Source organism: Pyxicephalus adspersus, chromosome 4 (genome assembly GCF_032062135.1).
Source record: "Pyxicephalus adspersus chromosome 4, UCB_Pads_2.0, whole genome shotgun sequence".
In the NCBI taxonomy this organism is placed as follows: domain Eukaryota; kingdom Metazoa; phylum Chordata; class Amphibia; order Anura; family Pyxicephalidae; genus Pyxicephalus; species Pyxicephalus adspersus.
The window spans coordinates 99,221,575-99,244,677 of NC_092861.1; the positions used below are offsets into that span (position 1 = coordinate 99,221,575).

General features: G+C 40.4%; 1 protein-coding gene across 4 annotated transcripts in view; it reads left to right on the forward strand.

The window, feature by feature from the left end:
* GALM (galactose mutarotase) overlaps positions 1 to 23,103 on the forward strand; it is a 103,271-nt gene that overhangs the window by 71,994 nt on the left and 8,174 nt on the right. For 2 of the 4 annotated variants that reach the window (XM_072409124.1, XM_072409125.1), the window contains one exon: positions 5,045 to 5,343. The exons of 1 other annotated variant lie outside the window; for it this stretch is intronic. In XM_072409124.1, coding sequence (XP_072265225.1) covers positions 5,045 to 5,122 — 78 coding nt within the window. In that variant the 3' untranslated portion in view covers positions 5,123 to 5,343. Of the gene's footprint in view, positions 1 to 911; positions 955 to 5,044; positions 5,344 to 23,103 lie in introns of those variants that run through there. One more of the 4 variants, XM_072409128.1, reaches the window with a different exon arrangement.

Genomic DNA, 23,103 nt, shown 5'->3' on the forward strand with positions numbered 1-23,103 from the left:
CCGGAAGCCTCGGGCACCATCTTGGAATATAGGCCCCGTCTGAGGATGCTTCTTCATGAATTTGCCCGTCGGATGCTCTTCATGAATTTGCCCATCGGATTGATTCTAACATCAATTGCCCATCCGAAACAAGCTCAGAAGAAACTTTAGTGGTTTTTTCATAGATAGGAATGTTTTGTCTTGTTGTTCTTTTGTTCATGTCTAAGTCCATTGATTTGTCTTTTATGTAAATGGATTTTGCTCCATGATGATTTGTACTGTTTATTTTCCCATGTTAAGATGGGAAAATAAACAGTACTGAAGTACTGGGTAAGCATCCAAGCATTTTCCCATATTATGTCTGTGGCCTCTTATATGCTTTAAAATGGATATATTTTCCACTGTATGATCCTATATTCCATGTTTAACTCTCGTCCTTAAAGGCCACATACATTTTATATAAAAAGTAATGTTCGGACCCTTTGTGAACCACAACTTACTAATTTTACATCTGTCAGAGAAATATTAAAAATGTAGATGTGTAGATTGAAAAAATTAACTTGGATTGCTCAGCTATATACTAATAACCCTTTCCCTATCTGCACTTTATGTATTTAACAGCCAATGTAGGGCTTTTAGGGCAGACATTTCTTCCTTGTATGTTAAAAGGAACAAGCAAAATTTAAACTTCTTAGGACAGCTTACAAGGAGGCACTAAATGCAGAACTGGTCTTTTCAGATCCACTTCATGCTAACTGGCTTGGGCTGAAACAAAGGATAATTTAAAATGCTGAATAAAGAATTGTCAATCCACCTGGCTTTTGACTGCTAAGCTAAATATATCTTCTTGGCTCCCTAGGTATAGAGCTGTTTAACTCTATTAGGACAGTCAGTTAATGTCACTTAATGCCAATATTTTGTGATTGTTTTAGGTGACGCTGCAATGAACTATCTTTGAACAGACAAGCAACTGAGGTGCCTCATTACATCCTCTCTATTTGTTAAACAATAGGTGTCATGAATTATCATTTATTGATTCATCACAGTAAACTGCCAAATGATGTAGTGGGATGCCTGTTTATAGATGTCTCTACATTTTTGCCCGAGATTATCATGAACTCTATGATCTAGCATCTATATACAACTTTAGACATCCTGATAGTGACAATTGCTCAATTGTAAGTTTTATTACCAGAATGAAGTTCCTGTTTATATAGTCTTCCATTGGAAACATACAATAGCAACATTTTCAATGTTATTACAATTGCATTTTTTGTGTATTTTTACATTTGTATAGTAGCTTCCTAGCCCTTAAATGTGGTGAATGCAGGACTGTATTTTCCACCAGTCCTCCTAGGCCATGGCCACAAGGGGTTGGCATTTCTACCATCATTTCTCCCAGCATGTCCCATCTGCTGGCAAAATTTAGTGCAGTTAGAAGATCCTGAACCCCAAAAAGTACTGGGTATATTGGTGCCCACACCAGAGCGAGAAGAGGTGAGTATAATTTTGAACAGGCAGGTCAATATATTAAGACTTCACCCATCCCTTCTACAATAAAGAACCTGCCTATTTGCAATATTTTTGATGTCTGCTTTAAGGTGGCTGTTATTGGAAGGAAATTGGGGGAACACAGCACAAGCTTGCTGGCCTAGGGGAAAAAAAGGTATAGGTCCAGGGTGACTCCATTAGTATTCTTGTTTTAGGCTCCTGTCCTTTGTTTACCTGGTAATCCTGATAGTAACACACTGTCTGTCCTATAGGTGATAGGTGTCTATGGAGGAGCAGTATTGTCAACTTAGGATAGGAAGTGTTATGGCTGCATAACCCATCTCTTTCCATAATTTAGGTGAGGAATGCTTAGTATTCTACAGCATGAAACTGAGCAGGGGCTTTTAACATGTTTTGGGATTTACACAAGAACTTAAAAGCCTACTTTTGCAGGCAACAGGGGACAAATCGTCTTAAAAATGTGCACATATTAGAAAGAAGTATAGGATTTTTTTTATTTGTTTACTTGACTTTATTTACTGTGCTGTAATAATAATCGTCATTTATCTTTCAAAAGCATCACAGTAAAATGCCTATATACAAAATATACTAGTATATAAGTATGAACCAAGTATATTTTTGCCCTCAAGATGTCCGTACTAAAAAATAATCTGGGTTTATACTCTGGTGACACCTATTGGCATGTCCTGGAATTGAATTTTTCTCTAATTTGACCAGCAGTTTGTAACAAACTTTTGATGAGAACACAGGTTCATCTGCTGATACATTCATGCACAGATGATCATTTAGGAGCAAATGGCCATTATAACCAACACAAAAGTTCAAAATATATTTAACCTCTAAAAAAGGGGGGAAATATGTACAAGTATAGGCTAAGCCTATATAATTCTTGTTTTGTTTACCTTTTTAATCATTTGTTATAATAAAACTCATTTAATTAATTTGGTATTTGGGTTACTGAATTTGAAAGTTATCAGTGACAGCCGCTATATAAACTATATAAAGCCAAATATAAACTGAATATTCAGTTTATATTAGAGTATACATGGTACTATATCTGCTTGAAGATAAAACTGATTCATATTGTTAATATACAATAAGTTAAGTTACCCAGTTAAAAAAAAAAAAAAAAAAAAAAAAAAAAGAAAAACAAAAAGTTGACGTACCCCATGTTATGGCTGAATTGAATGGCTAAAGATTGTCAAGATATTTAACTCCTTAAATCTCACCAGGGAGTCTGTCCTGTACTCTTGATAGACTATGCAAAATAATAAACCACCTTTAAACTTTTAACAGGGTCTCAATGGTCAAAATGACACTCTAAAGTTGTGGCCCATTTTAGTAATTCAAGATAGCTCTGGGGTAATTACACCAATCTAAGAGCATCCTATTTAAAGCTTATTGTTCAGCCTGAGGGTTAGAGAGATGGTCCTCCTCCTTTCCATCTTGGCTAGGGAGGATTGCTGAGGTCAAGCCAAACATTATCCAGGGGGACAATTATCCAGAGACTTTGAAGTACTTCAATCTAAGATATTGGTGTTTATATAGAGTCATCTGTGCAATAAGCTTACACCTGCAGAGAAATAAGATTGCATCATGAAGCAGACGTAGTGATTACATAGGACTCGAAACTTGGGCAAAAAGAAAAACATTGTGAATTTTCATTGTGTCAGGTAGTTTAGAATAAAATGTGACAAGACGAATTTGGATTAAAAAGTACAAATTTCTCAAACACTTTTTGCTAAACACAGAAGATATGTTTATATATGCCATATTAAATGTTTTAGCGGATATTAGCACCTATAGTTAGGTCCATAAATATTTGGACAAAGACAACTTTTTTCTAATTTACGTTCTCTACATTACCACAATAAATTTAAAATGAAACAACTCAGATGCAGTTGAACGGCAGATTTTCAGCTTTAATTCAGTGGGTTGAACAAAAAGATTGCATAAAAATGTTAAGAAACTAAAGCCTCTTTTTAACACAATCACTTCATTTCAGGGGCCCAAAAGTAATTGGACAAATAAAAAGCTGAAAAAAAAAATGTTCATTTCTAATACTTGGTTGAAAACCTTTTGCTGGCAATGACAGCCTGTAGTCTTGAACTCATGGACATCAGCAGATGCTGGGTTTCCTCCTTTTTAATGCTCAGTAGGCCTTTACTGCAGCGGCTTTCAGTTGCTGTTTGTGGGCCCTTCTGTCTGAAGTTTAGTCTTCAACAAGTGAAATGCATACTCAATTGTGTCCCCGTGCCACTGGCAGCCATGCACCCCCAAGCCATCACACTGCCTCTGCCAAGTTTTACAGATGATGTGGTATGTTTTGGATCATGAGCTGTTCCACGCCTTCTCCATACTTTTTTCTTACCATCATTCTGGTAAAGGTTGATCTTGGTTTCATCTGTCCGAAGAATGTTTTTCCAGAACTGTGCTGGCTTTTTAGATGTTTTTGAGCAGTCCAATCTAGCCTTTCTATTCTTGAGGCTTATGAGTGGCTTGCACCTTGCAGTGCACCCTCTGTATTTATTTTCATGCAGACTTCTCTCTGGTAGACTTGGATATCAATACGCCTACCTCCTGAAGAGTGTTTTTCACTTGGTTGGCTGTTGTGAAAAGATTTCTCTTCACCAAGGAAAGGATTCTGCGATCATCCACCACTGATGTCTTCTGTGGACGTCCAGGTCTTTTGGCATTGCTGAGTTCACCAGTGCTTTGTTTCTTTCTCATGATGTATCAAACTGTAGATTTTGCCACTCCTAATATTGTAACAGTTTCTCGGATGGGTTTTTTCTGTTTTTGCAGCTTAGGGATGGCTTGTTTCACCTGCATGGGGAGCTTTTTTGACTGCATGTTTTCTGTTCACTGCAAAATCTTCCACATACAAGCACCCACCCTCCTCTCAAATCAACTCCAAGCCTTTTATCTTATCTTAGCTTAGCTTAATTGATAATGACATCAAAAAGAATTTGCCCACATCAGCCTATTAAATAGCCTTTGAGTCGATTGTCCAATTGCTTTAGAGCCTCTAAAATGAAGTGATAGTGTAAAAAAAAGGCTTTAGGTCCTCTCATTTTGTATGCAATCTTTTTGTTCAGCCCACTGAATTAAAGCTGAAAGTCTGCAGTGCAACTGCATCTGAGTTGTTTCATTAAAATTAATTGTGGTATTGTACAGAACCAAAATTAGAAAAAAAAATTGTCTCTGTCCAAATATTTATAAACCTAACTGTATATGAACATTAGACTATGCTTTGGGATTCCTATGTGAAATCCAAAAATCTAGCGGTCCCCTCTATTATTTAGCATGTATCTAAAACTGTAAAATGTTATGCTAAACAGTATAGAACCCCATTGGATCCTTATTTCCTAATGCATTTCATCCAGTGTGTTTATAGAAACAATAAAAGGTAATTTGATGACAATTCTTAGTTAAGGTAACTGGGACTAGCAGGAAACTATAACAGAGTTTAAAAAAATATCAGGCAAAAAAGCTATGCTTTCCTATTTTAAAGCGCTAATAGTAAATTATTTTATGTTTCTTTTAATTCTAGCCTCAGTTCCCAGATATTGTGCTACACTGTGGTGAACAGTATGACCAAACAACATGCTATCAGTTTTCCGTGGAATAAAAGGCTTTTAACGCAATATATATATGGATATATTCTGCATCTGCTACAATACTACATTCTGAAATTTCTCTGCATGTGGTGACTACTGGTTGCTGAGTTCTACTTTGAACATTGGAGGTTTATTTTAAAGTCACTATTGTTGACATTATTAATAGAAAAAAACACAAAATTTGTGGCTGCAGTGTTTAAAAAATTAAATGTGCAAAGCAGAAAATGGTAAATGAGAATGTGTTTTTTCTTTCTTTTTTTTTTTTTTGCTAAACTCCAGACAGATTTAATGCAGCTCTGTAATATTAAAAGTATCAGTACATGTGTTTTGTTAAATGCAAGCAGTGCAGGTAAAAGGGGCAGATGGAAAAAGCACAAGGGTGTCAGGTGTTCTGCAATGCAAGGGACATAGTGATAAAATTAAAGATCAAAGTAATAGCTGGATGGGCTCATTTGTGTGCTGCTTTTTCTTTCTGTCCGGTGGGGTTTGGGAGGGGAACCTTTAGGTAAAAAAGAATTGGCAACAAAGAAAAACAAGATCCCTGCCACAACTGGATGAACATAAGTATACATACTTTGTCAGGTAAAATCACTTTAACCCCCCTAGCTTCTAATTCTGTCAGTTTTTTGATGTAAAAGTGATCCTATTTCTTTTGCATAGAAATTTTTGTTTATATTGTGGGCCTGTAATTCTTAGGATTAAATCCTGGGTATAATATTTATATGTATTTATTATATTATAATCATAAATTATAATTTAATACATAATTATAAATCATAATTATAAAAAATAATGAAATAATAGACCGCAACAATGTATTTTATCAAAAAAAATATTTTATCAAAAATTTCTCACTGAAATTTTCCAAACAAGGGTGCAATAATATTGATAAATAGAAATTTAAATTAAATGCAGATTTTAGAAAAAAAAAATTTACATTTTTAGTAGACATCCTGAGTGTGGTAGATTTTGAAGCAGGGTGCTGCACAAAGTCCATTATCACAGTCAGGACAGTAGAACCTGGTTTCTTTGCGTTTCTTCCTTCCTCTGTCATAGGTCTTTTTTTGCAGCAAACCACGCACATCCTTGTAGGTGCTGCCTTTTTCTGGGTTGGTGGGATGTATTCTGTGAAGGGACGACCAGTCAGGCGTTCTGGGTTGACAACAGTGGAAGTACGACGTCCAGGTCTATTCATAGCCACTGATGGTGTTTGGTGGTTCTTGACTATGGATTTGGAAACTTGCAAAATGAAGTCTGAATGATTCACAGGCATCTGACTTTTATTTGTACAGAATGTACATAGGCACTGCTCAACAAGATGCCTGAAAATCTTTTTGTAGTACTTCCTTTGCTGTTTCCTCATCGCTGGGTAGAATGTCATAGCTTGGTCAGCTCTGTCGACACCTCCCATGGTGTTGTTGTAGTCAATCACCACCTGTGACTTCATCGCTTCTTTCCCACGTTTTGTGTGTACCAGAATGGTGGAAGTATCATGGACAGTACTCATCAGCCACACATCATTCTTGTCATGCCATCTCAGGGCCATCATGTTGCCTTTCTGCCAGGCAACAATTTCTCCTGTCTTCAGCTTCCCTTTTGCAAACAGTGATGGCAGGTTGCGCCCGTTAGCCCTAACGGTTCCATAGGCATCTGTTCTGTGTTGCAGAAGGAACTCATAAAGCTCAGGAGAGGTGTAAAAATTGTCAGTTGTGACACAATTATTATTATTATTATTATTAGCCCTGACCTAGCAATGGCTCAATGAGGAATAGCACTGAAGATGTTTCCAATCCATAATGGCTGTATCTGGGGTTGAACTCTGTCCCTTTTCCAGTGTACAGTACCATATTCCAAATGCAGCCAGATGGGGATTCACACAGCATTTACGTTTTCACGCCAAATCGTGCCCTCTTTGACGCAATGTACTGCACCCAGCTGAGCCTCCCCTTGTAAGCCATTGAACTTTCGTCAATGCTGACATCTCTTTCTGGCACATAGGTTTGCTGGAAATTTTGTAGAATCATCTGAGACATTTCCCAAATTTTCTTCAGTTTTGGTGCAGGATGGGTAGTCTCGTCAACTTCTTCATTGTTTGCAAAGTGCAAGTACTTCATGATGAGGGAGATCGGTATTCTGGCATGACTGTGCCAAAGAATGGAGTGGCAATCATTTTATTCTTGGACCAGTAGAACTTCTGCATGGGTTTACCCACAACTCCCTGCAGGATCACCAAGCCCAAAAATAGCCAAATGTCATCCTTGGTCACAGGTTCCCACTTTCTGCTTCTTGCAAACCTTGTTGTTGTCCAGCGTACCTGCATAAAACAAAAGAAAAAATGTATTTTAGGATATGTTCTTTTATAGTGTGAAAGTTGCAAGTAATGTGTTAGCAAACACAGGGCAGCATAGAATGTTTGCATATAAAAAAAAAAAATTTGCAAAAAATTTCAAAAAGTTAGCAAACACGCAAACACAGAGCAGCATACATGTTGGCTTAGAAAAAAATTTAAAAGTTAGCAAACAGAGCAGCATGCATTAAAAAAATTAGCAAAAAATTTCAAAAAGCTAGCAAACACAGAGCAGCATACATGTTTGCATAAAAAAAATTAGCAAAAATTTCAAAAAGTTAGCAAACACCAGAGCGGCTTACCTGTTTGTCTCCGCAACATTTTTTTTTATAACTTCATCGGTCAAAAACAACTTCAGGTATGCCAGGGGGTTGTCGCATTCAGCCTCAATTTTCATCCCAGGTGCACCGGTAAATGGAACTCTTGGCGGTGCTGCCTGGTCCACATCAAGGTCAATGGAGCACCATGTGCGCACAGCACTGACCTCAGAATCGTCGCTCAGTTCACTTTCACTGTCTGATGACAAATTTCCTGGTGAATCACTATCGCTCAATTCCACAAGGAACTCCAAATCGCTATCGCTGCTTTCAAATTCCTCCAAAACAGCGCTTGCGTCGGCGAGATGCCTTTTGGATGCCATGTGGTCTCCTCCAATCAGTAAGGAACAATCAAGGTCAAAGACAAAGTAATGAAATGATACATTCAGGAAGTGATTTATAAGCCATCAAAGGTCAGATCAAGGTTAGGGCTAATGATGGACAAAATGTAAATCAGGGCACTGGACAATGATGCTTGGTGCACTAAAATATGTATTTATACTTTTATAATGTGTTTTTATGTGTTTTGTACTGTAAAAAAAAAATAAAAGCAGATTACATAGCAATCTGCTTTTAAATGTCCCGCCCCCAGAATCCATCACTCCACCGCATTACCGGGAAGATATCACATGTCCCCGCCCTGCTCACTCCCCTGAAACCACCAACGAAGCTGCTCACATCACCCGGCAGCTGCGACCATCACATCTTCCGGGTGATTCAAGCAGCTATAGTAAATTCCGGGGGTGGGGGTGGTCCCAGCCACGCCGCTGCACGCATCTGCAGTTAGATGCAATACACCATGCAGGATTTCTGCATGGTGCATCACATCTAACTGCGGATGCGATCACCAATAGTAAATTCCGGTGGTGATGCCAGCGGCAATTTTCCGCTGGCATCACCCCCAGAATTTACTACTTAAACGTCTCTTCTCAAAAGAGAATAGATTCAGTTCAGCTAGTCGCTTTGCTGTGCCTATGGTTTGGTGTGAGCCAAAAGACCATCACTCGGACTGCTACTTCTGTATGATTAAAATTGCTGGGACTTTGAAGAAGACTAAGGTCACAAATCGTCTATCCTGTAGTCCCTCCTACATCTGTTGTTACTGACAGTGACGTGTCAGATGAGGAACAGGAGGATGATGTTGATGTTAATGAATGTTATGAACCCCAATTTGAAGAGGGTAAGCCACATTTTATAAGTCAATCAGATTTAGAAGATCTAGTAAGGGACCTGTCTGTCAAAAGAGAAGTCCGAACTGTTAGCCTCCAGATTAAAGGAGTGGAATGTGCTGCAAAAAGGAAAGACAACTTCACCCTTTCGTGATTGTCACACAATGTTCGCAGGTTATTACAAGCTGGAAAATTACATTTGCTTCTGTACCGACGTGAGTGATCTGATTCAACTCCACCAGAGCAGTGGAGATTGTTCATAGACTCGAGCAAAGCACGTTTGAAAGCTGTACTGCTGCATAAAGGTAATGAAAAACCCTCTGTTTCTCTTGCTCATGCCGAGGGAATGAAAGAGACATACATAGTTACATAGCTACATACCGTGTTTCCCCGATCATGAGTGATCATGAGTGACTTTCAACAATAAATGTGTACTGTAGTCTTCTTCATGGAAAAATAAGACATCCCCTGAAAATAAGACACAGGGCATATTTTGGCATTTCAAAAAATATAAGAGAGTGCCTTATAATCGGGGAAACAGGGTAGTAGGTAAGGTTGAAAAAAGACATAAGTTCATCAAGTTCAACCACTAGGTAAATAAACATATCCCAGATATAAAACCCTATAAGACATCCAGAGGAGGGCAAAAACCCTATAAGACGTCCAGGGGAGGGCAAAAAAAAACCCTGGTACAATTTGCTTCAACAGGGGAAAAACATTCCTTCCTGATTCCACGAGGCAATCAGATGTTCCCAGGATCAACAGTCAACTGGTATTTTTACTTTAATGTCTTAATACCCAGTTATTTTCTGTGCTTCTAAAAAAATATCCAGCTTTTTCTTAAAGCAATCTATAGTAGTTGCTGAAACTACTTCCTGAGGGAGCTGATGCCACATTTTGTGTGAAGAAGTGAAGAATCCCTTCCTTATCCGGAGCTTAAACTTCTTTTCCTCCAGACGCAAAGAGTGCCCTCTTGTTCTTTGTAATGATCTCAAAATGAATAATAAGGAAGAGAGTTCTCTATATGGACCGTTTATATATTTATACAGGGTCATCATATCCCCCCCTTAAACGTCTCTTCTCAAATGAGAATAGATTCAGTTCAGCTAATCTCTCCTCATAGCTGAGCTCCTTAATTCCTTTTAATAATTTAGTTGCCCTTCTCTGTACTCTCTCCAATTCAACAATGTCCTTTTGTGAACTGGTGCCCAAAACTGGACTGCATACTCCAGATGTGGTCTGACCAATGCTTTGTACAGAGGCAGGATATTGTCTCAATATCTGCAGTCCTCTTTTATTACAGGAAAGTACTTTACTAGCTTTAGATATTGCAGCTTGGCATTGCTGTTTTTAAGTCTATGATCCACCAGAACCCCCAGATCATTTTCCATTTCTGACTCCCCCAAATGTATTCCCCCTAGACAGTATAAAGCATGCATGTTGTTAGCCCCCAAGTGCATAATTTTACATCTATTTATATTAAATGTCATTTGCCACTTGGCTGCCCAATCAAACAGTACATCTGCTTGTAGATTACAGACATCCTGTATGGACTTAATTCCAATACATAGTTTGGTGTCATCTGCAAACACAGAAATGGTACTTTTAATCCCAAACTTTATATCATTTATAAAGATGTTAAACAGTAAAGGTCCCAGCACTGAACCCTGGGGTAAACCACTAATAACCTTAGACTATCAGAGTATGAATCAATAATTACAACTCTTGGATGCGATCTTTAAACCAGTTCTCTATTCATTTACAGATTGACTTTTCTAAACCTATCGACCCTAACTTACATATTAAGGGTATATTAAGCGTAGGGTACAGTGTCAAATGCTTTAGCAAAGTCCAAGTAGACTATATCAACTGCTATTCCACTGTCTACCTGTTTATTTACTTCCTCATAAAAAGAGAGTAAATTTGTTTGACAATTTCTGTCTTTCTTGAAGCCATGCGATCACTTATAATATTATTTTCTAGCAGAAACTCCTCTATGTGGTTCTTTATCAAACTCGCTAAGACCTTTCCAACTATGGACGTTAAGCTAACAGGTCTGTAGTTACCTGGTAATGACTTTGCTCCCTTTTTGAAGATAGGAACCACATTGGCCTTACCCCAATCCATGGGTACCTTGCCAGGGACTAAAGAGTCTCTAAAAATTAGAAATAATGGCATTGAAATAAATAAGCTCAGCTCTTTGAGGACACCTGGATGTAATCAATCAGGTCCTGGTGCTTTGACAACCTTATTTTTTCCCAGCTGTTTCTCAATCATATCAATTCTGAGCCATTGTGACTCATTTAAGGCAGTGACATTGCTATTATGAAATTGGACTTGCGCTCTGCCAATTTCCTTCGTGTACACAGAGCTAAAAAAAAAGTGTTTAGTGAATCTGCCTTGTCTTTATTCCCAGTTACCAACCTAGCGACATCCTTTAAGGGGCCTACATGCACAGATCTGAACTTTTTGCTATTAATATATTTGAAAAATTTTATGAGATTTGCCTTACTTTCCTTTGCAATCTGTCTTTCATTTTGAAGTTTAGCACATTTTATCTCATTTTTACAAATTTTGGTATATTCTTTATAGGTTACAAATGATGATCCTTCATTTTTATATTTTTTGGAATGCCCTTTTCTTGTTCCTTATGGCTTTTTTAACATCAGCTGTAAGCCACATAGGTTTTAATTTTAGCCTCATACTTATTACCCATTGGAATATATTTTTCAGTTTGCTTTTGTAGAACAGACTTGAAACATTCCCATTTCTGTTCCGTGTTCTTTGAGGACAATATTGTCTCCCAGTCCAAGTCACAGAGAGCTAAGCTTAATAATGGAAAATTTGCTCTTAAAATAAATGTTTTTATCTTGCCTGTTTTGCTTCCTGTTTACAGCTTACATTAAATGAAATCATATTATGGTCACTGCTACCCAAATTCTCTTTTATTTGAACATTTGTTATGAGCTCTGCACTGTTAGAGAGAACTAGGTCCAGCAGAGTATCATTTCTAGTTGGGGCTTCTATAAACTGTACCATAAAATTATCTTGTAATAAATTCACAAATTTCCTCCCTTGCTGTTTCTTTAGTGCCATTACTCCAGTCAATGTCAGGGTAGTTGAAATCTCCTATGATAAAAACACTTCCACTTTTTGCTGCTTTTTCTATCTGTGCTAGTAGTTGATTTTCTATTTCTTCCTTAGCACTAGGGGGCCTATAGCAGACTCCAATCATTAATTGTGTGTTATTCAACCCCACATTCAACTCCACCCATAATGCCTCAACCTCATTGCTTGTTCTCTTCGGAATTTCTTCTTTCACATTCACTTTTCGATCACTTCTCACATACAAACAGACACCGCCACCCTTTCGTTTGACTCTGTCTTTACAAAAGAGAGTATACCCAGGAATATTGACAGCCCAGTCATGTGAAGAACAAAGCCAGGATTCAGCAATGCCAACTAAGTCATAATTCTCACTCATTAGGGCTTCCAACTCTCCTATCTTGTTTGCTAGACTTCTAGCATTGGTGAACAGGCTCTTTAAACCATTGCTGCTTTTACCATCGTTTGCCAAATCATTTTGTTTTTCAGTGCCACTAGTACTGCACAATCTAATGTTTGTTTGTAACATGGAAAGCTCCTTACAATTATCCATAATCCTCCCCCCAACTATCCCCACCCACCCACTAGTGTCTGACCCCTAACTAACCTTTCTGCCACCTTATTTGACTGTCCCACCCCCTCTGTCCTAGTTTAAATATCCCTCCACCATTCCCCTAAATCTTTCCCCTAGCACAGCAGACTCCCTTTCATTTAGGTGCATCTCTGGCTTGTACCCCAATGAAAAGTCAGCCCAGTGCCCTTCCCTTCTACACCAGGACTTAAGCCAAGCTGGATCCTGTCCAGCCCCTCCCAGTAGTTTGTCCACTCGGTCCACCACGTGCCGAACCCTGGCACCAGGGAGACAGCAAACTATTTGGTTGAAGGGATCTGGGCGACAAACTATTCTATCAGTTCTCCTGATGATGGAATCCCCTATGACTACCAATTGTCTTTTCCTTCCTGCGTTTCCCTCCCCACCAGTACTAGATGGGCTGCTCTCCTGGCCGGGGTAGCAGTAACATCTAGAGTTGCCACCACTGGGTCTGCCACCTGCACATCTTCACATATCTTTGCAAACATGTTGGGGTGCTGTCAATGGTAAGTTGACAATTATTCACGACAACTTCTGAGGTATAGTAAAAAAATCAAGGTTTTATTCACGCGTGGGAAACTCACAACAGACAAGGCAATAGAGGTTGGGACTGTCCCTTCCTCTGTCTATGAGAGTCTCTGAAAACTTTAGCCTAAAAGTCTATATTTTATCTCCTTCAGTTCCTTGCGTCACGGGTCATCCAATTCTGGGCTGGTCTCTTCTTTAATTTGCCTGAAGACAATGAGTTATTGTTTTACTTGTTTTGCTGCTGTTGCATATTTTGTTCTCATTATTTTTCTTGGGGGGGTTACGGTTTCTATGGTCCCCTTATCTGCTGGTTCCACTTGCACAGCTTCTATGGTCTCCTTATCAGCTGGTTTCACTTGACCAGGTGCAAGGCTAAAGGTGCGTACACACTTCCAATTTTTATCGTTCCAATCGAACGACGAACGATCGATTGGGCAAAAAATCGTTCGTAAAAAAGTAACCAACGACGCCGACGAACGAGGAAAGTCGCTGGAAACGAACGACCGGACCGACGGATCGGATTGGACGACGATCGTTGAACATCGTTCGTGTGTACGGTCGTTCGTTGATCGTCCATGTTCAGAGCATGCGTGATGAACGAACGTCCGTTCACTTTCCTGTCGTGCACATAGTTCCTCTATCGCTCAAACGATCGTATCTATTGTGTGTACAATATCTATGAACGATCGTGTCGTTAACTCTATGTGCAGGATCGTTGCTATACGATCGTTTGTATATATCGTGCATGAACGTTCGTCGTTCGTTTTCCAACGATAATAATTGGAAGTGTGTATGTAGCTTTAGACGCCTCCGGGAACAGAAAGTAAAGAACACAAAAGGCTGAGTTAGTCATTTTGAAACAGCATAATATAGTTTGAGTTAATTCTCACTATCCTTTTGGCTATATAAATTTTATTTACATTTACATTTCCCTCCTGTTGAGAATTAATCAAACCATATGACCTTTTAGAAACTTTATCATAGGTTATCATTAACGGAAAACTTATTTATTTATTAGTACCTAAGACTTTCTATGTTATTTATCTCTGGGTCAGTCTCGACCAATTCGTATATTGTATCTCTAGCTACCGTGTCAACCATCCTGGAAATTAATCTTTTCAGCACTGGTACCAGACAGCAAGCTAGAGAGAGTAATGTGGCAATACATAGCACAACGGCTGTCAGGGCAGTTTTAACTTCCTGCCCCCATCCACCGAACCAGGAATTCCACCAATTGGTCATCCAGTTGTTTATTCCTGCATTGGCTGCCAACTCTTTGGAAAGCAACGTGAGACCGTTTAAAGCCTCAGTCACTGTTCCATCGGGCGCCGTGTTATTGGGAATAAAGGTACAACAGGTCTCACGAAACATTTTACAAACTCCACCTCGCTCGGCCAGTAACATATCTAGTGCCATTCGGTTCTGCCACGACATCAGGGATGTTGCATCTAGTTGCTCGGCAAGCCCTTTGATTGCATCCCAAGTCTGGTTGACAAAGCGCTGCTGATTATAGTATATATAATTAATCCAATCAACATTCTTATTTATAGAAACCAAGTAAAAATGGACTCAGAGCCTGCAGCTTTTTGGTTTTTGGCCCTATATTCATCAGGGACTCCTCTCGGAACCCCTATAGCATCTATATATGTTGGATTATTATTTGCTGAGATGCTCCTTTTTGCCTTATGGTGTCTGGCTAAAGTCCAGTATCCCCTACCAGGACCTGGTATGACCAGGAATGGTTGTACCAGGGTGATCAGGGTGCATGTACCTCCCCAGTTTGCTGGTAGGATTGCCCTAAGTTTCTGGTCCCCACACAACCACCATATATCTGCTAATGAATTTCTGTCGTTTTTAAATTGCTGTGTGGTCCATGTGCAGTTGCTGCAAACTGGCTCTACTGTGGTGCAGTACTTAAACTCTTTTCTTTTCAGTGTTATTGTAGCAGGTGTAATTGTCCTTGTACACAGTCACATCTGTGGGCCTTGTCCTGCTTTTCGTGGGTGGGTGTTGTTTCTGTTCCTTATTACACTCTGTGCTAAAAGTTCCACCCTTCATCAGTAATAGTAAGCATGTCCTATTTACAGCTTCTGGATCGGAACAGTGGCTAACTGGGGCCTTCCAACAGCACAAGCTATACAGTCACTCACATTCATCTGTTTTACTGTATAATGCACCCACTTGAGCCACTCATTTCCTCCTCCCACTCCGGTTTCTATAGCTAACAAGTCATCCATTGTCGGATTTGATAAGGCTCTCATTTTAGTCACCTCTATTTTACTGTCTCCCTGGTTGGCCGGAACCTTTTGCATATTGCTAGCATTGGTTCTCTATTCAGGGTTGTTGTGCATATCTTTTAGATCAAATTTTGCATATGCTCTCCCCGTTGGTATTTTGCTAAGACATAGGTGCCAGCGTCCCCTGCCTGTGGGTCAACTATTGTAATTCTAAACTTAACATCACATATTGTGCCTTTTGTCAATGTCATTCTTTTGAGTAACGATTTGTCCTGTTTGTCAGTCCTTTGTAATGCACTTACAGGTCTGTAGCCCCAAACATCATCCTGGGATATTGTAGTGTTATCTGCACTTACATTCCATCCTGCTGCTCCCCAATTTGCTCAGTTACTTCCATAATGGCTATCTGTTACACAGACATACATGTGACTGACTGCATGTGAGGCGTTTTTATTATTACATCTCCAAGGAATGAGCCCACCTCCTTTCTGGTCGCAATTGACCATTTTACAGAAATCTAGAGTGTAAATAACTGTATGGGCAGCTGATGAGTTATACCACAGGACCCATCGTTGGTTAGTCGTGCTCAGTCTTATGGCTGCATTGGGGTCTTCCATACTACCTTCAACCCTTTCAGTCTCTCTTTTTAACCTTGCTGGAAAATCGGTTGTGTTAACTGGTGTAGGGTTCTGTGTCTGAGTCGCCCACATGGTTATCCACCAGGACAGACCTATTAGAGAACCGATTCCCAACATGCAGACTAACATTCTACCCATGGGGTCTCGAAATAGCCTGGATCCAAGGGTGTACCCATGTCTAAATAACCTCCCTTTTGTTTATTGGATCACCTGATGGTTCTCGGTGTTACTTTCACTGCACTGGAGTGGACAGTGGTGCTCCACTTCGATCGAGAAATCATTCTTCTAGGCAGCACTTCTGCTGTCATTCACATCACCATCAGATGATCCCTGCGTCCCTATCTTCTTATTCCCTATTATATCCCTATTCTTACAATGGGTCAGGTGGACCCAGGCAGATCGGCCCTCTACCTTAACCACTGTTTGGGTAGTCAGGAGTACCTGATATGGCCCCTCCCACCGAGGTGTATTCCAATGTTTTCTTTTGATTACCTTAACCCAGATCCAATCTCCCACCCGATATGGATTTTCAACTTCGTTCCCAGCTGGTTGTGGTGGTTGGTACTTCTTCCGACTGTTTAGGGTTCTGCGCAGGTAATCAGCTAAACTGTCATCTTCATGTGTTATGTCAGCCAGATCTAAGTCTGGTTGCCTTTCCTGCCTCCCAAACAGAATTTCATAAGGACTTAGTCCTCTTTTTGTAGGGGTAGTTCTCATGCTCATTACTAGTGTTGATGTTGAAATTCGGGTTGTCCCTATATTCGACCCGAATATGGCTGCTCGAATTCGGGTAGACCCGAAAAACACGGGATTCGACAGCAAAAATTCGGGAGGAAAAAAAAATTTTTTTTTCTTAAAATATTTATTTCGTATGTGTTTTTCATTTTAAACTTGTTCTTTTTTATTTTTTACAGGTTATCCGACAATGACATTATGAATCATAATGTCATTGTGGAATTCCTGGACCGTGGGAACTTTGCGGTCACAGCTAATTGAAAGCAGGCGCCTTCAATTAGCTGTAACCGCAGGCAATACGAGGGCAATAGAGGTTTTATAATGTATCTTTTTACATCTGTTTGGAGGCTGTAGAAGCTCTACACAGTGCTGAAACAAACCCGAATTTTTCTCCCATTGACTTTAATGGGAATCGAATTCGATGTTCGACCACCCGAATTTTTTGCTATATTCGGCCGAATAGCTGTCGAATCGAAAAGTGAGCTATTCGACTAACACTAGTATTGACCTCAGAGACAGAGTAGAGGTAGAGGGCCACCAGGAGGAGGAGTAGAAGGAGATGCCGAAGGCTGTGAACGTGCTCTACCCATCAAGGTGTCAGCAGGCCGTGCAGCAGTGGACGACTAATCAGTACACTCTGCAGAGGGGGTGTTGAAGTCATTGCCCATCCAAGCCTTATTAATTTTATTAAAAGTGACTTGTCGACAATTTCTGCGGAGAGCCGAACCCCATTGTCACTCACTACGCCCCTAGCTGCACTGAACGCTCTTTCAGATAACACAGATGTGGTTGGGCAGGCAAGAATCTGAATGGCATGTTCTGCCAGCTCCGACCACTGCTCAAGCTTGGATACCCAGTAGCCCAGTGGGTCCTGGCTTTGCAAGTTGCAGATGTCCCATGCAGAGCTCAGGTATTCCTGCACCATGACTGACTACCGCTGCTCAGTGTCATTGGCAATTGCTGCACGACTGGCAGCTTGCTTCTACTGAAAAAAAAGCCTGCATAGTTTGGTTTAGACGACCTCTGCTGCCCATGCCGACCTCTACTGCTGCTTAAAGCAGTTGTTTGGCTCCCATGGCTGGTGGAACTGCCATAGGGATCCCTGCTGCTGCTGGCAGTTGGAAAGGAAGGCTGAGCACAAGTCTTTGTTTTTATGTGTTGAATGGGTGGATCTTTGGCTTTTCACTCTTGCATGAAGGCTGTCACGTGGCTTATATTACCCACAGCTGAGGTAATTCTGTACCCAGACTCCTGTGGGTCGAACAGCAGCACAGGGTCGTCCTCCTCCTCCTCCTCCTCTGCCTGGTCTTGCCATCCACGGAACATGGCGCCTTGTGTTTGGGTGGATGAATGCCATGTACCCTCAATATCCTCCTCTGCCCCTTCCTCCCCTTCTCCCATGCCTGCAATGTCCACCTCATCCACTTCCACCTCCTCTTCCTGGATTTGTGGTGCACTATGTCTAGTAGGCACACATGTCCGAGATGATGTTTGAAACGTCCCTTGATGCAGCGTCCGCTCTGTGTTGTGTCTAAGATCCACCATCATCTGTTCCAGCAGGCATATGATGGGGATGGTGTCACTGACACAGGCCTGATCTCTGTTACATACTGCTGTACACGAGACTTTCCAGCCGCTGATGAAGAACTAGGAGGAACTTGTGTATCATGGACTGTTTGGGACACCTGTAAGGCCTGTGTCTAGGACTGGAATGAAGAGGGGGTACAATCACTTGACCCAGGCTGGGTCATGTACTCCACTACCTCTTGTTCATGGTGTGGTAATAATGGATGCCCACCACCAACAGCAGCTCTTCTTGTTCTTGGGTCTGCAGCTAAAAACAAACTCATACTGCTTTGCTTGACACCATCTTAAATAACTTGGTATATTATTTGTCATATATTTTATATATGTTATAATATCCTAAATCATTGGTTACTATTCTATGTACTTGATTTATGCAATATGTTATGTACCTATGCAAATGTAACCAAAATGTTTATGTACTTTAATGCAAATAAAGCTTGCGCATGTCTAGGATAGTGGTGATAACAAACCCAACACGCTTCCGTGAGATGTCAAGTATCTGGGCTATCTTTTTTGCAGATATTTGCAGCTCCTTAATAATCCGCTCATGGACAGCATGGACAGGTCTTTGCCATTCCTAAAACTGTTTTTTTTATGAGTCAAGATGTGAAGGCAGAGGCACAAGCAAGTTTCACGTCGATGGAGTTACAGGCTGTCATGAAGTTTTTGTTTCTCCAAGGAAAGTCAGCAAAGCACAGTCACACTGAGATGTCACAAATACTGGGGGAGAAGTGTCCTGCCTACAGCACTGTCAAAACCTGGATATCTTGTTTCAAGACTGGGAATTTCACCGTTAAAAATGAGCCCCGCAGTGGGCGCTCCCCAACCTCAACTGACCCGGCAACCTGCAATGCTGTCCATGAGCGGATTATTGAGGAGCGGCGAATATCTGCAAAAAAGATAGCCCAGATACTTGACATCTCATGGAAGCGTGTTGGGCTTCTTATCATCACTATCCTAGACATGCGCAAGCTTTCAGCGAACTGGGTGCCGAAATGTTTGAACAGTGATTAGAAGAAGGAACAAATTGAAGCATCCAAAGCCGTTTTGGCCCATTTTGAAGCTGCACAGGACTTTTTGGCTGGGTTAGTGACTGAGGATGAAACCTGGCTCCAAATCTATGATCCTGAAACCAAGAAACAGTCAATGCTAACCTCCCGGACCAGCTGAAGGAGGCAATTATAACGAAACACCGTGGAAAGTTGACCAAAAGGATCCTTTTTTTGCAGAACAATGCACCTGCGCACACGTCCAACGTTGTGGCTGCCGAATTGAACAACCTGGGTTTCCAATTGGTCCACCATTTCCCCTACTCACCTGACCTGGCCCCTTCAGACTATTATCTGTTCCTGAATTTGAAGAAACACCTGAAGGGGCAACGTTTTGAGGACATATCTGATGTCAAAGATGCTGCTAAGAGCTGGTTTGCGGTCCAAAGGACTTTTATTTGATAGAAATCCCAAAATAATAGTGTATTGGATGTACCTCAAATAAACCGGTTTAAATTAGCAGGGGAGGATACACTTGGGATCATTAACTGGGATATATTCTCAGTAGGAACTATAGAAATTGTTAGTAGGAACAAAGTGTTGTTTAAGAACCCCTCACTGAAGTGTTGTTACAAAGCCAGTTGGATAAGAAATTGGATTGTAAATCGGTCACCTATTGTGTGCTGTTTTCAGTGAAACACAAGATAAGATGATGTTAATTTTCACATAAATTGGTGAATACAGTTAGTAATAAGATTGATTGGTGTCTGGACTAAAGCACAGATAGTGAGATTTTGGTTTTTGTTTTGGGACAAAAGTATTCTAAATTGATAGAATTTGAGCATGGTTCAGATAGCCATTGCATTTTAAGATCTTTGTTTTATGATCAGCCGTGGTTAAGTTTAATACTTTGTTGAGGCGGGAATATTTGCAGCTATAGCCCTTTTTGTTCCCAGCAGGAGGTGTGATCAGTGATATCAATCTCCATTGTTATCTATTTACTGTAAAGCTGACCATTGTTCTTATTAGGCTGTTGTCTGTGTGAGCAGAACCCTTTTGTTCTATCATGTCTTTGTTCCACAAAAGGTAAACATTAGTGTTGTTGTAAAACTTGTGTTAGCAGTTTGAGCCTAGAGTGGCACAACTTCATCAGCTATTACCTTTTTGTTCTAGGTTGGTATATACATTTTGTCAAATACTAAAGATTAATTGTTATCTGGGGTTGAGACTTTGTTTGCAGTTTGCAGAAATCCATAGTTGAGACATCTTAGTAGGTCTTTGACCTTCCCAGAAGTGGTCAGAAGTTTATTGCTCTGGTAAAGGAAATATAATTGTACCTTAGCTCTGTGGTGTGGTGGTGTGATTACAGATATCACCCCCCATTGTTAACTAACAAACTTATCAGTGCTACTCCCCATACACTCACTGTGTTAGTGAGACTTGTTGCTATTAGGCTATGATCTGTGCATAGACTAATTTAGCAAGAAGGACTCATTGGGTGAGCAGGCCTTTGTTACTGTACCAGGTGTCTTATGAAATAGAATTGATTGTCTATCGGAGTGATAAAGAACAGGTAATAATAAAACTTCCCAAGCTGGTGATTTTGGGTAGCTTGTAAGAATATATATATTATACATCTTACTAGGCATTGTTTTTTGTTTCCTCCCCTTGTAGTAGTGTATACTTATAAAGTATTGGAACATCAACCACTTATTCGTAAATTCAGTGCACAAGTTGAGGGAGATGGCTGCCTTGTCCACATTGGAAAGTTTTGTATCAGCATACACGCTTAAGCATAAAAGAAATGAGTTTGCCTCAGATGCTAAGTGCCAGGAAGCACAATGGTCGTATGTGCAGGAGTTATTCGACCAACAAACTAAGACATGTAAAAAGAATAAGAAGTTAAAAAGTCCAGCAATGGCAGGCATGTATGCAGCCTGCATGGCCATGAGTGCTAAAATTAAGAAATTAGAGGACCTGGTTCAAAGTTCTGAAGAGGAAAGAATAAAAATAGAAGCAGACAACCAAAATTTACAAAACCAGGTAAATAACACTTCTATCCTAAATGAAATGATTAAATCCTCTAATGATGAACAAACTAAAAAGTATAGATCATCTCAAGAGGAATTAACCAAATATAAACAGTTATTAGCAAAATCTGAGGCTGAGCGTGGTCACATTACCAGTGCTTACAGAGTTACACAAGAACAAATGACAAAAATTAAAAAAGGCAAACCCATTGACCACACTAAGTGCAGGCAGAGGGAGGCCCAGCTGATACAAACTATTTCCATCCTTAAAGGAGAAGCAGCATTAGCTCACAGTCTGGACCAAGAGAAAGCCACAGCCCCAACATGTGCATATGAATTAGAGGAAGAGGACGGATATGAGGATTATTGGGAAGAGGAATCCTTTGAGATGAATGCTCCTTTTCCTGTTGCCATGGGAGAAATCACAGGCCAACAGGAGAATAGAGATGGCATAGGGGGGAAAGGCCAGGATCTGAGCACAGATAAAAAAAACCCTTAGCCACAGAGGCAACTACCCCGCCCATCCAGTGCAGAGCCCGATTATTCTCCTCTCCTGAGGGGGATAAAACATTTTTGGGGTTTGATGAGGAAGGTAGGGAGGTAAACTCCAGGGATTACCATACTCAGCCTTTAAAAACACTCATGAGTGTGGCGGAGTTCATTGGAAAATTTAAATCACAGGAGCATATTACATCCCATGCCACGAATGTACAACAGAGGTGTGCACTTTTGGGCGTGATGAATCCTAGTGAACAGGTGAAGGTATTGCATCTAACTATTGATCCCGACACCTGGAATGCTTTGCCAGATCTCATCAAGGAGGGCAAAGGGAGTTATCGGCAAACCGTAGAGGAGTTGCAAAACGTGATTAACCCAACAGCCGTAGGATTAATGGTGGCATACCAAATTAAACAACAGAATGAAGAGAACCCTCTGGTGTATGCAAATAGGTTATGGGCAGCCTATAATACTAATAACTCAAAGGCCACCCGAGAAGATCTAGAATATAAAAGTCTTCTCATCCAGAATGCCCATCCTGTAATTCCGGCAAAGTGTGAACATTTAATAGACCTCAAGAAACAGACCTATAAGGAAATCGTAGGTATAATATGCAGGTCCTTCCAGGCCATACAGGCATTCAGACAGTATAGGGTTAAAGAAAAAGAAGAAAGACACATAGTCAGAAAGGTAGCAGCCCTACAGGGAAAAGCCACCATTGTAGAAGGTCCCCTCTCTCACCCAGAGGTTTATAGTCCTCCGTATAATCCTAACTGGAACCGAGGAACATCATCTCGAGGCAGAGGGTTTAGGGGAAAGCCTAACCCTAGGAGTAGGGAATATTTTGGACAAGGAACAAGAAACAAAGAAAAAGAGAAAATACAAGATGCCCCCACATATGCACAATTGCGGCAACAACTTAAGGCATTACAGATGTCCTCAGAAGGTGATATGAAATTAGCACCCTCAACCCAGCATCAACAGTGACTAGCACCTGGCCCTAGAATCATAGCCCCTATTTCTTTAGATAGGTGTGGGTGCCCTCAGGTGCGAGCATTAATAAAAGATTAAACATACACAATGGTTACTGGGGCCCGCAATTTCCATTTTACATGAAGAACAACCCAGGTCCTCTCCATTGTCCTCAGGAAAGCCACTACATTTACAAAGCTTTGCTGGGCACAATGTAGAGTGTGCATTATCAAAACCTTTGGATATCC